Source organism: Pipistrellus kuhlii, unplaced genomic scaffold (assembly GCF_014108245.1).
Source record: "Pipistrellus kuhlii isolate mPipKuh1 unplaced genomic scaffold, mPipKuh1.p scaffold_m20_p_1, whole genome shotgun sequence".
Taxonomy (NCBI): Eukaryota; Metazoa; Chordata; class Mammalia; order Chiroptera; family Vespertilionidae; genus Pipistrellus; species Pipistrellus kuhlii.
In genome coordinates, this window is record NW_023425404.1 from 103,967,738 (window position 1) to 103,981,014 (window position 13,277).

The following is a 13,277-nucleotide window of genomic DNA, read 5'->3' on the forward strand; positions in this document are numbered from 1 at the left end:
TGCAGAAAAATGCATGAACAAATTTAACTTGTACAAAGAGTATTACATAAAATTATTTTTTATTCATAAAACAAGGACTTTAAAACATGTAACCTTTCTTTTAAAAGATTTTGAGAAGGAACAGGGAGAAACATCTATGTGAAAATGCCAGGCTGCCCTGGCTAGGAATTGAACAGGCAACTTTTTGGTGTATGGGATGGATGCCTAGCAAACTGAGCCACACTGGCCAATGAAGTCTGTCATCCCTTTTAAGTGTTTCTCTCTTCCTCATCCTGGCACAGGAAAAAATGTGTACAGTAGCCCCCCCACCTGCAATTGAGATAAATATTAAATAGCAAACGATACCCTGAAACTTGTCATCACATTCATATAACCTTTATTATATTCTTTTGTTCCGTTTTTCTTTTTTGTATTACTGGTAATTTCTTAACATGTCTAACAAACTTTTTGTTTCCCTAGGATAAAAACATAGTATACACAGGGTTTGATACCATCCATGTTTCAGGCATCCCTTGCAGATAAAGGAACATATCCCTCGCAAATAAGGGGAAACTACTTACTGCTGGAGATTATTAAAATCCCTGATGAAGCTCCTCTTAAGGGATAAAACTGGCCCAGGGATGCAGGTAGCTAACTAGCTCCACATTTGGAGTTCTGTTCATTTACTGCTTATTTAGTACTCCAAGAAAGGATATTTTAGAGTTCTTTCCTTTAACATGTTCAGTTACACTTATACAATGCTAGAAATGCCTGTGGACATTTTCATTATTATCATTTACTTGTCAAAAGGAAGGAATGATATTTAAAGTCAAACCTAAAGTTATATAGTCAATGTTAAATTATGAACCCAAAAGACCATTTGCAACTTAAGTGCTCTCTTGTATAAAGCATCAAAAAGTTAAATACAAGTACTAGTCTTAAGCAGTCACACAAATCTAAGCCACATTTATTTGCACATGTAATGGGCAACAGATACTTCAAACTCATACAAATTTATAAAAAACAAAGTTAATAATCACTTGGTACACTTGTGTTATCTTGTTTACAGATTCAAGTGTAGATGAACCTTCTTTATTTTGTAAACTTTCATACAATACTTCAACAAAAATTCTTGAAAAACACTTATTGGCATATTTCAGTTAGAGCCAACACAAAAGTTAAGACAAGACCACAAACTAAAAAACCAAGTTTAGAATATACTTTTCTACCTCCCTCCCCTGGAAAGAAGTGATTATTTTAACAGATGTATATGCTGCATCACAAAAGAAACAATGAAGACAAAAAATGTTCCCATAATTGTGAAGAAAATCAGTTTTAATTTATATACCAAATTTATGATGTAAATGAGATGGGGATAATAATAACAAGGGAAATTTAAAAAAATAGTGAAACATCCTAAGAACTATGTCCTCCCCCCCAAAGCCGCAAAGATCTGACTTTGACAAGAAATATTGTCTAAGGCAAATAAAATTGGAAACTTTCAAAGACATTCTAATCATGTTCAATCTAATGATAAAAGCTGAAAATGATACCAAGAGGGTATTTATTATACAAGTGTTGAGAACATCCCAAAACTAATGAAAGAAATGAGCATTTATTTCTACAAAAGCAAAGTATGATCTAGAATTAGAAAGGGACAGACTTAAAGATTTACCTATTAAAATATACAGATTCTTACTGAAGAGAATAGGATATTTAAAAAAGATGACAAGGGATGTTAATCTTTTTTTATTATTATTATTTTTACATATTTTGGAACCTCACATAATTTTGATAAATAACTCTTACAAAATTATGCAAAAAGTACAAGAATGTCTGGTAAACAAACAGTCTGTATTTTCCAAAAAGATATTTTTACAACATGCAATTCTTAAGGCAGCATCCTCCTTACAAGGAAAGGTAATCCTTTTACTCATCAAGAAATCTTCTGCTGCAAAGAATAGGCTAAGAAAGCCTGGCTTCTTCCATTAACGCCTCTTGTCTTTCCTGTCTGATTTTCGGTCTCTTTCACTTCTTGAAGATCTTTTGCCTGATCGACTACTCTCTGATATAGACCTCTTTCTGTCAGACCGGGAATTCTTATCCTTTGATCCTTTTGTATCTCTACTACTGCCTCCTTTTGAAGATTTGTGACTCCTTTCTACTCCTGATGTATCCCTTCGCTTCCGCTCCACGCTCCTTCTGTGCTTTCTATCTCTATTATGTCCCCGGCCCCTACTCCGACTTCTACTCTCACTACTACTACTAGTGCTGCTGCTACTGTCTCTGCTGCTGCTGCCACTTGTACTGGAGCTGCTACTGGAACTACTTCGACTACTACTACTGCCACTGCTGGAACTGCTTCCACTGCTGCTACTGGTTGAACTGCTACTAGAACTGCTACTGCTACTGCTCCGACTTCTACTCTTGCTTGTTTTATTTCTGGCTCGACCTCTACTTCTGCTCCTAGTTTTGGTTTTGGATTTGCTCTCCGGATGTACTGTCACGACTGGCTCTGTCACCTCAGTGAGTTTTACCGCTCCTACAGGTAACTCCTTCCTTTCAGGTAGTAAATGCCCTTGCTCTTGAATAACCTGAGGTGATGACTGTACAACAGCTAACGGCAAAGTCTCAGGCTGAGAGAGAGGCTGGGGCTGGAGTACTGATTGGGACTGAGATTGAGATTGAGGCTGAGGCTCAGGCTGAGGCTGAGGCTGAAGCTGAGGCTGAGGCTGAGGCTGAGCCAGGGGCAGGGGCTGGGGCTGGGGCTGGGGTTGAGCCTGAGCCATAGACTCGGGTTGGGGCTCAGATTCTTTCTCTTCTTTGTCCTCAGGCTCATTTTCCATTTCTAGAGCATTAGCATTCTCTTTCGAAGGAGAAAGAGACTTACATTCTTTCTCTGGCTCAACTTCAAACTCCATTTCTGGCTCCAATTCCTTGTTAGTTTCATTTTCTGAAGGTTCTAAAATTTCAACTTGATTGGTTTCCATTACCTCCTGCTCAGCAATTACATTTTTTACACTCTCCACCATTTCTAGCACATCCATAACTTCCTCAGGTTGACTATCTGGCTGCTTTTCACTTTCCCTTACCTCAGTTTCCTCTTCCATCTTAACCTCCATTTCCTGTTTTTGTTCCTCCTCCTCCTGTTCTTTCTCTGCATCACTATGAACTATACTTATTTCCTTTTCCTCTTCCTCTCCTGCTTCCTCTATTTCTACATCATTGTGCTGATTACCTGTCTCCTCCAACTCTTCCTCTCGCTGAGCCACCTTACCCTCTTCTTGTTCCGCCTTCTTTTCTTCATTACGCACCACCTGATGCTCTTTTTCCTTCATTGATTGTCTTCTAGGCCTAGCCTCCATTTTATTTATTTGTTCTGCAAATTCGATGCGTCTACTTTCAAATAAAGCTATAAAGAACAAAAATTTACATGTGTAAAACTTACTATGATTAAGAATATTCAGCCACAACTTGACACCTGGCCACAAACTGTCATTGAGCTTTATCTAAATTTCTTTTGTAAAAAAATAATATGTCCTAGCTGGTTTGGCTCAGTGGATAGAATGTTGGCCTGTAGACCAAAGGGTCCTGGGTTCAATTCCAGACAAGGGCACGCACATATCTCCTCTCTGGCCCGGATGCCGGTCAGGGCTTGTGCAGGAGGTAACCAATCAATGTGTTACTCTCACATTGATATTTCTGTCTTTCCTTACCTCTAAAAGTCAATAGAAAAGTATCCTCAGGCGAGGATTAAAAAAAAAAAAAGGGGGGGGGGGGGCGCGCCTGGCCAGCTTGGCTCAGTGGATGGAGCGTCAGCTTGCTGACTCAAGGATCCCAAGTTCGATTCCGGCCAAAGTCCCAGTGGGAGTTGTGCGGGAGGCGGCCGATCAATGATTCTCTCCCATCATTGAAGTTTCTGTCTCTCTCTATCCCCCACCCCCCTAAAAATCCAATGGAAAAAAAAAGCCTCAGATAAGGGTTAAAATAAACAAAGTAGCCCTAGCTGATTTGGCTCAGTGGATAGAGCGTTGGCCTAAGGTCTCAAGGGTCCTGGGTTTGATTCCAGTCAAGGGCACATGCCCGGGTTGTGTGCTTGATCTACAGTAGGGGGCATGCAGGAGGCAGCCAATCAATGACCCTCATCATTGATATTTCTCTCTCTCTTTCTCTCCATTCCTCTCAGAAATCAATAAAAATGTATTTAAAAAATAAACAAATTAGTTGAATATTACATATGTGACCATCTTTTGCTATTTGATTTATGCTAGTAGAAAAAACAAAAACTTCCCTCAAATAATCAGTTTTATGGTACATCATGCATTAATTTTTCTGATTCCGAGAACTCATCTCATCACCTCAGCAGTATCTCTACCCTTCTGTGTGCGCCCTCCATGGACTACAGTGACGTTCTATGTTCACTTTTATGTCTACCTACTAAAGAGTATTGAGCAAAAAAGGTCCCATCTCTCAAATGCATAAAGTATACACATGAATTGAGCACCACCTACAAAATATGAAAGTTTCAGGTTAAACTCCATCATGAAACAAATGATCCTCCTGTACTTCAAAAACATTAGTATATTATTTTTTTTAAATTAACTATTGTAGGAAACAAACAAGCATGTGTGTGTATTGCCTTACCAAAGAGGAATATTTCAATCGATCTCTTCACATACACTTACCATTCATTTTTCTCTGTGACTCTTCTATTAGTTTTTGGGTAGCTGGACACATTCTTCCAGGAATATAGAATAAATGGGGCTTTGTCTTAGTTCTTATATATTTAATTATCTTGGCATTATGCTCATTCCATTCTTCTTGCTAAAGAAAAGGTAAAAAGCTCAGTGCTTTTGACACATGAAGGATAATCAATATTAGAACTTGAAAATACTACCCACTCACCAGCTGCGCAAGCTCAACCTTCTGCTCCAAAAGCCGCAGTTCTGTCTGTTTTGCACGCCTCTCTTCAAATAGTTCTCTCCTCTCATTTTCAACCTGCTTTCTCTCCTCTTCTGCCTGCACTTCAAGTTTTTGTTCTATTTCCTGGCGTCTCTTTTGCTAAAGATAAATAATGAATTTTAAAATCTCATTACATACCCTGATTATGTGAAATGACAATTTGATGAAATTATCTACATATTTGACTCACATTTGCAATTCAAAGTACCAACTAATTCAAACTTAGCACTACTTAACATTTAAGGCTGAAATTTCTCTTTCAGGAAATGGAGGCCAAAGTTTTTACATGTAAAAATCTAAATTTTAAAGCTATTACCCAATAATATCAGTAACTGTTTTATTCCAACGTGACTTTTAGGCAAGATTAAAAAATTAACCACAAAAAAAGTCTTTATAGGTAGGCTGTCTTCAATTATTCTTTCTGAATAAAAAAAAAAAAATCCGAGAGATGTGATATCCTAATAAATTGGTTAGTCACACTTTTTCTCCATCTATTAAAAAATACATTTACTATTCACACATTAAAATGCTTTTAAGCCTTTTATATTCTGTATTTAAATACATAAAAACTGTAATAAGTTTATTAATCTCCTAAAACTGAATTGTTTTCTCCCTTCCCACTATAAATGCTTCCCTAAGAAGCAATAACTTGGGTGTTCAACTCTATAGACACAATTTTGTACCTTCAGCAAAATAAAAGCTTCTAGAAAGATAACACATTTAAATAAACTGTGGAGGGCAGTAAACTCTTTTGCTTTTGCTTCTAGAGTGCTAAGTACTGCCCAAGTGTGAAAATAAGTCTAAAAAAAAAAATCAGAATTATTGAACTAGTACCAATGATGAGTTCAACTTCCTTGTTGAAGAAAATGAACTTGTTATAGAACTTAGGTACTTCTGACTCACAGCCCACAGTTCTTTACACCACAAGGAAGTTCACTCAATTACTTCACTGCACCTTAAGAAAGATTGGTTGATGGTTGTTGATAAATTAACTCCAGAAAAGTTTTATGTTTTTCCTTGGCTCCATTTCAGGCTTGCAATTAAATCTTTGGAGAGCTTTTTGGCTCTTTTTGAAAACATAAGCATATTCTTTTATAATATAAGTAAAGGATGTAAATAAAAATTGCATTAATACCCTTTCAGTAGCGACAGTGGACTCTTGTTTAAATTTCTGAAGGGTGCCCATCAACAAGCCAAATATTCGCCGGTTCCTAAAGAACAAAAAGAAAATTTAATTTCAATAAAATCCATTTCATTTATACCTGGCAATTCCTAAAAAGGAACATACTATAGGCACCTGGACAAATGCTTAAATTTTCATAAAGATTTGAAAAGCCCCCACTCCCCCCCAAGTCATAAAAGTTACCTTTGCTTTCCTTTTTCATCCATATTTTGATCCTGGATAAGGTCTCTCCGTGTACGCTCTTTGGAGGTAGCTACAACTGAAGACTGCAAAGCTGGCTACAGTAGAAAAGAAAATCTCAGTGGCTTAACATATGGGTGGTAATCTAAAGTGTTTTAAGATGAAAATACTACATTCATCCGCTAAGAAGTTCTTTTAATCTCAATTACCTTTTTAACATCATCATCCTCTGGGTCGCTTTCTTGGCGTGATTCTCTCCTTGTCCGACGCTCCCCTCCCAGCCTGTCATAGGAAAGATAATTTAAATGACCACTACAGAATTTGACTTAAGTGCATACCTAGAGTAAATGTTTACTTTTTCTAGGACTTTTTCAGAAACCTCATTCTCTTAGTTCCCATCCAATTTTACTTTTTCCTCTAACAGTGAAAGAATAAAATATAATACCACTGTCCAATCCAGACTTTGGTCTCCTTTCCTTCTCAAACTGGCTGCTTTCGCATTATGAGGCAGAAAAGTAGCACAAATTCACTATGCTCTCAACCTTATTTATCTCATAACCTTTATTTTGGGAATATTTATTATCAGTGAAAAACCGAGTTTTGAAGGAAACTGTGTGTCTCAGTGACCAAGAGTAACCAACCACACAGGATGGTCTGATTAAAAATTCATATCTATGCAAGCCACGGCTGTCCCAGGCCTACAGCTTCCTTAGCAAAGGTCAAGCTTTATCTCAAGCAATCTCTATCCATTGCTGGTAAGCATGCAGGATAACTTGCCTTTGAAATGACAGGGTAATTCTTTTCTAGACCTCTCCAAAGCACAACTGCAGGCTCCACAGCCCAATACCCCATTGTTACTGTTGTCTTGTTCCCACATAACATCTCTACATACCATAAATATTAACCATCCTGTACCCACCAATATAAAAGTAATAATGTGTCTCTCCATTTTGCTTCTTACCCAATCCTAGAGATTTCCCTGCTTTGCTTTCTCCAGCCTCCTTTATCACCAATGGGTTTTGCATCCCTCCTTATATCTCCTCCTTTTATTGTAATGTATAAAATTAGTAGCAAAATTGCCCTTCTCCAAAGCATTTTTTCAACCTGTTGAGATTTTGCTTTCTGGGCATATACTCAAAATTGTGGCTCAAATAAACTCTTATAAAACTTTTCTATAGGCTGTATTTACATCTGTATCCTACCTCAGAAAAGGGAACTTAATTATGCCTTCAGAATCTTTTCTTCAATTTTTAACATACCTACTGACTGCCCCTTCAAGGTCTCTCTGTTTGGCTGGGGGTCCTCCTCCACTATCTGAGAATCCACGCCTGCAATTAAAAATGTCCAACAGAAAGCACATGAGATTTAAGACAAATGATACCTCCATTTAGCAAGAGAACTGAAATTTTTAAGTATCTTTCCAATCAAAGCAACCTTAAATGGGCACTCACTTCAAGATATTTTTACAGCATTAAAAACAAACCCAAGAACAAATAAGTTCACACAAAACTGGTACAGTTAATAGATACTTCAATCTCGTTTTGCCTATACATGAAGTTACAAGGTAACTACAGTTGATTACAGCTTTAAACACAGACGTTTCTAACATTGGTTCTACCATGACTTTTGTTTAAAAAGACATGTTAGTTTAGTATAAAGAGCACCCGTTAGGCTTGACATATGAATTAAGTCCCAAAGAAATCTTACCTCAGCAATAAACTACCACGTCCTCTACCTCCACCAGGACCAGAAAGGGCCAGCAATCTGGCTTGGATGGGCCTAAGAGATAGTTACAAGTCAGTGCAAAAGTCACATGTGGACACTCCTAACGTATTTCATTCACGGGCGAGGTTTATCATGAGAAGAAAAAAAAAAAAAAGACTCGAAAACTCTAAAAAGACCTATCAAATTCGCGCGTTTGAAACCGGGCAGGGAGCACTATTTCACTTCCTTATATTTTCATGCCCAACACCACACACAGCACAGTGACCGCGCTAGCACGCTTGCATCACTTCCTACCTTCGCCGACCCCAAGGCGGCTGCACGTGGACCAGCCTGGGAGCGCGGCGGCGTCCCGGTCCCGGTCCCGGTCCCGGTCCGGCCTCCGGCGGGGGGTCGGCGGGAGGGGCTTGTGCGGCCGCCCCGGGCCCGCGGAGCCAGGGCGGGAAGCGGGGCCCCGGCCTTCCCCCGCAAAGGCCTGGAGGCCCCGGCACGCCCGGGCCGCGCTTTCCTGCCTCACGCACCTGAGCCCGGGGACCCATGGCGGGAGCCTAGGAGACTCCCCACTCCCCGACGCCCGGGTTCCATCGCCGCCCCGGGACCAGGCCTCGATGTAACAGCCTTCTCCTAGCGGGCCGCCCTCCCCGCCCCCAATTCACCTCGGCTGGATGGTGGCTGCCTCTCGGAGCCCGCGTTTCGCACCCGGCCCTTACCTCACGTCGTTCGGATCCCGCCCGGTGAGCTTGCGAATATTCTCATCCACGTTCTTGAGGCTCTCTTTGGCCTTTTCTAGCTGCTCCTGCAAAGTTCTCACTGCGACCGCCATCTTCTCCCTGCAGCAGGCTGCGAGACTGCTCCTCGGGCCGCGCCAGGCTGTGTCGCGCCGCCAGACGCAAAAGGACTGACAGCGGGGCTCAGCCAATCACGGCGGCCGTAGTTTCCGGCTTCAACCAACAGCAACCGGAAGGGGGGGAATCTGCCGGCGTCTGTGACTCTGGGCCAATGGAAAGCCTGCCAGCCGGCTCCCCCCCCCCCCCACGGCCAGTAGCCGCGGGCGGCCGGGCTCGCTTTTGGCGCAGTCGCGGGGCGGGATTGTGAGTCCTTGGGTCCTCGGAGGCGCGCTCGTGGGCTCGCTCTCTCCAGAAGAGGAGCGCGGAGGTTTGCAGCCCTTTTAATCTGTCATATGACGAGTTTTACGTTGTTTAGCCTCCTAATCCCATCAAAGTGAGTGGGAGGGGAGTCTCTTCACCCACTCATCCCCCCCCATCAGTGATTAGGAAAGGGCGCGGCTGTGCTGTTGGTGCGCATGCCCAGAGAGTGTTTGGGGGGGAAGCAGTCTTCCCCCCAGTAGGTTAAACCGAAATTAGCGGAGGGAAACAAAGAATGAAGAAACAGGGAAGAAGCCGAAGCCGGTTTGGCTCAGAGCGTCGGCCTGCGGACTGAAAGGTCCCGGGGTAGATCCTGGTCAGGGGCATGTGCCTTGGTTGCGGGTGCAACTCCCGTGGGGGGTGTGCAGGAGGCAGCTGATGGGTGTCTCTCTCTCTTTGATGTTTCTAACTCTCTGTCCCTATCCCTCTCTGTAAAAAATCAATTAAAATATTAAAATAAGAAACAGGAAAATTCACTAAGTGTAATAGCTAACAGTTGCTTTTAAGACACTGTGCGAAACGCTTTACATGCCTTATGCCTCTCAATCCTATAAAACCCTACATAATAAAAGGCTAATATACAAATCGATTAAATGGTGGAACGACAGGTCACTATGATGTACGTTGACCACCAAGGGGCAGACACTCAATGCAGGAGCTGCCCCCTTGTGGTCAGTGTGCTCCCACATGGGGAAAGGCCGCTCAGCCAGAAGCGCAGTGGTGGTGGCGGAAGCCTTTCCTGCCTCTGCAGCAGCGCTAAGGTTGTCTAACTGTCCATGATCCCTCAGGGATGTCTGACTGCCAACTTAGGCCCGAGGGCTCCCACCCAGACTGTGAGAAGGCACAGGCCAGGCTGAGGGACACACACACACACACACACACCCCCCGCCCAAGTGCATGAATTTCATGCACTGAGCCTCTAGTAGCTTTAATAAAATGCCTGTTTTTCCTGGTAAGGAAACTGAGTCTGGGGATACTGTATCTGTCCCTAGTCTGGCCAGCCCTTGAATCAGTTGGATCAGACCCTGTGTACTAGGAGAAAAAGGCACCAGTAGTCTTAGCATATTAGACATACTAATTTAGTATAAGAAGCACCAGTAGTCTTAACATATGAATTAAGTCCTAAGGCCATCTAACCTCAGCAATAAACTATCACCTCCTCCACCTCCACTAGGACCAAAATGGGCCAGCAACCTGACTTGGATGGGCCTTTAAGATATTTGTAAGAAAAAGGCGACCACGAGACATAAAATAGTCATTAGCCTCTTTACCTGCCCCAGAGCTGGTTAGCTTAAAATGGGATCCAGGGAGTCGGTGCTGTTATTGGTTGTGTGTGTGAGAGAGAGATTGTTGTTCAACTTCTGGTCTGCTCTACCTGTGTTGCAAAAAAAAAAAAAAAAAAAATTATATATATATATATATATATATATATATATATATATATATATATATATATATATTTTCACACACACACTGAGTGGCCAGATTATTATCTCTGAACACAATAATCTGACCACTCAATGTATGTGTGTGTGTGTGTGTGTGTGTGTGTATACACACATGAATATATATATGTATATGTATGTTAGAGGCCCAGTGAATGAACTCGTGCATTGGTGGGGTCCAGCCAGCCTGGCCAGGGGGAGGGGACATGGGCAGTTGGCCGGCCTGCCTGGTGGTCGAACTCCTGGTCAAGGGGACAATTTGCATATTAACCTTTTATTATATAGAATATACACTGAGTGGCCAGATTATTATGTGTTCAGAGGTCATAATAATCTGGCCACTCAGTGTATCGCCTATATAATAAAAGGCTAATATGCAAATTGACTGAACTGTGGAATGACCAGTCGCTGTGATACACGCTGATCACCAGAGGACAGATGCTCAATTCAGGAGTTGTCCCCTGGTGGTTGGGCAGTGCACTCGCACAGAGGGAGCGCTGCTCAGCCAGAAGCCAGGCTCATAGATGGTGAGTGCAGTAGTAGTGGTGGGAGCTCTTCTGCCTCTGAGGCAGTGTTCAGGATGTCCAACTGCTAGCATAGGCGGTGCAGGCCTATGTCATCAGTCAGACATCTCCCGAGGACTCCTGGACTGCGAGAATGCACAGGCCAGGCTGAGGGACCACCCGAGTGCAGGAATTTTGTGCACTGGGCCTCTAAAGAGAGAGAGAGAAAGTATATATATATGGCATTTTCTTATACAATGTTAGGAATAACCTTTGGGTTCTCATTTTCATCTGTTAGCCAGGCAACTCCTAGCACCAAGCATTAGCAAGTCAACTGTATTTAACTCCAGCTACCATTTTAATTCACCCAACCTTTAAATGCTCCTCCTATGTAGAAGCAGCAATCCAGGCTCTGAGTATAAATCCTAGAGTAAGATAGGTGTGGTTCCTGCTTTTTGGGAGTTTACAAACTCCTCGGGGAGCAAAGATCATTCATATACTGATTCATTCAACAAATATCCAGTGAGCACCTATTATGTGCCAGGCATTATTCCAAGAAGTTGGATACATTAGTGTACAATAAAGATCTGTTCCCTCAAAGAGCTTGGGAGCGGAAAGAGTGTGGAGACAGAAGACAAACATCAGTAAATTCTGTGTCATGTTAGTGAAAGAAAGGAGACTATGCCAAGCCAACATGTGCCGGTTGGGCACATGAATTATTTTGAGCTGAATGCAGTTAAGACCCAGCAGACTTAAACAAAACTTTTACCACTCCCTAACTACCTAAAGTAATTTAGTTAGGGGGCCTGGACAGAAAGAGAGATTACCAGAATTAATTTTTCTTTTTTAAAAATTAAATTTATTTGGTGTCATTGGTAATAAGATTATATGTTTCAAGAGTACAATATTATAGTACATAATCTGAGAGGTAACATTTTATCAGAAAGGCTTACCTGCATAGCTTGGCAAACATCTGATTACCAAACATCTGCTCTTCTTCCTTTGAGTTGTCCTCTTCCCATTTGAAGCCCCAGATTCCTATTCCATTTCTTAGCTCAGGACAGCATATAAACCTAAATTGCCTAACTGCCTTTGGGGGGGTCTCATATTTTTATGGAGCTTCCAAATTCATGAAATTACATTTATTTTCCTCCTGTTAATCCATTTAAGTCAACTTAATTGTTAAACTAGCCAACAAACCTAGAAGATCTAGAAGGAAAATTTTCCCACCCCAACATTAGAAATGGAGAAGTGCTATTGAAAAAAAGCAAAAGTAAAGCTAAGTAAGAAGGATGAAGATTAATGAATAATTATTTCTTTCTGGTTATGAGCATACTTGTTCTCTGACCCATATTGCAATCCCATGTCACAGGCAGTACATGAACCAGGAGAATGTTCCAGAAGTAGATCCTAACACCAAATAGAACAGTGTTTCCATAAGAAAATGCTTTTATTTATTTATTTTTAAAATATATTTTTATTGATCTTTTACAGAAAGGAAGGGAGAGGGATAGAGAGTTACAATAGATACATCAATGAGAGAGAAACACCGATCAGCTGCCTCCTGCACACCCCCTACTGGGAATATGCCCGCAACCAAGGTACATGCCCTTGACTGGAATTGAACCTGAGACCTTTCAGTCCACAGGCCGAGGTTCCATCCACTGAGCCAAACCAGTTTTGGCAGAAAATGCTTTTAGAGTTAACCAAAACCAGGATCTACTCCTGTTTCCAAAGGATCTATTACTTGGATCCTGGACGATTTAACATAGTCTGCTTTGTGGGGAGAGAATCAGTGAAATGCTGTGTTCAACATTTACCGTATTTTTCGGACCATAAGACGCACTTTTTCCCCCCCAGAAGTGAGGGGGAAAAGTCCCTGCGTCTTATGGTCCAAATATAGCCTACACATATACTGTAAAGAAAAAGTTTTTTTATTTGCCCGGCTCTGTGTGGTCTCTGTGTGCTTGCCCGGCTCTAAAATGGTTCTAAATGCTGCTGTTTACTTTACAGGGTTGATTACATGTGTTTATGACTGTGATGTTGGGTTTTAATGCACATAAAATATTTTAGGACACTATTTGTTTCAGAATCTTTTTTTCTTCATTTCCCTTCTCTAAAAACTGGTGCGTCTTATGGTCCGGAGCGTCTTATGGTC

At 41.5% G+C, this 13,277-nt stretch overlaps 1 protein-coding gene across 3 annotated transcripts; it reads right to left on the minus strand.

Moving 5' to 3' along the window:
* Positions 1-917: 917 nt before the first annotated feature.
* Positions 918-8,927, minus strand: PNN (pinin, desmosome associated protein). Of its 3 annotated transcripts, XM_036458586.1 has the most exons (10): positions 8,737-8,927; positions 8,012-8,083; positions 7,564-7,632; positions 6,514-6,586; positions 6,308-6,402; positions 6,077-6,152; positions 4,885-5,040; positions 4,665-4,803; positions 2,705-3,391; positions 918-2,662 (listed from the first exon to the last, which is right to left on the minus strand). In XM_036458586.1, exons 1-10 carry the CDS (start codon positions 8,847-8,849, stop codon positions 1,968-1,970), a joined length of 2,175 nt encoding a protein of 724 aa, XP_036314479.1. In that variant the 5' UTR covers positions 8,850-8,927; the 3' UTR covers positions 918-1,967. The 3 variants fall into 3 exon arrangements, with proteins under 3 accessions (XP_036314479.1, XP_036314470.1, XP_036314481.1); XM_036458577.1 differs by having other exon boundaries at positions 918-3,391; XM_036458588.2 differs by lacking the exon at positions 8,012-8,083 and having other exon boundaries at positions 918-3,391; positions 8,737-8,916.
* Between the last annotated feature and the right edge of the window lie 4,350 nt (positions 8,928-13,277).

What these genes read in the sequence shown, in the direction of transcription:
- PNN (XM_036458577.1), bottom strand. Translation starts at nt 8,849, where the DNA reads ATGGCGGTCGCAGTGAGAACTTTGCAGGAGCAGCTAGAAAAGGCCAAA. An exon ending in CGGGATCCGAACGACGTGAG is followed by an intron (nt 8,084 to 8,736) that starts GTAAGGGCCGGG and finishes ACTATCTCTTAG; the next exon opens with GCCCATCCAAGCCAGATTGC. An exon ending in CCACTGTCGCTACTGAAAGG is followed by an intron (nt 5,041 to 6,076) that starts GTATTAATGCAA and finishes ATTTATCTTTAG; the next exon opens with CAAAAGAGACGCCAGGAAAT.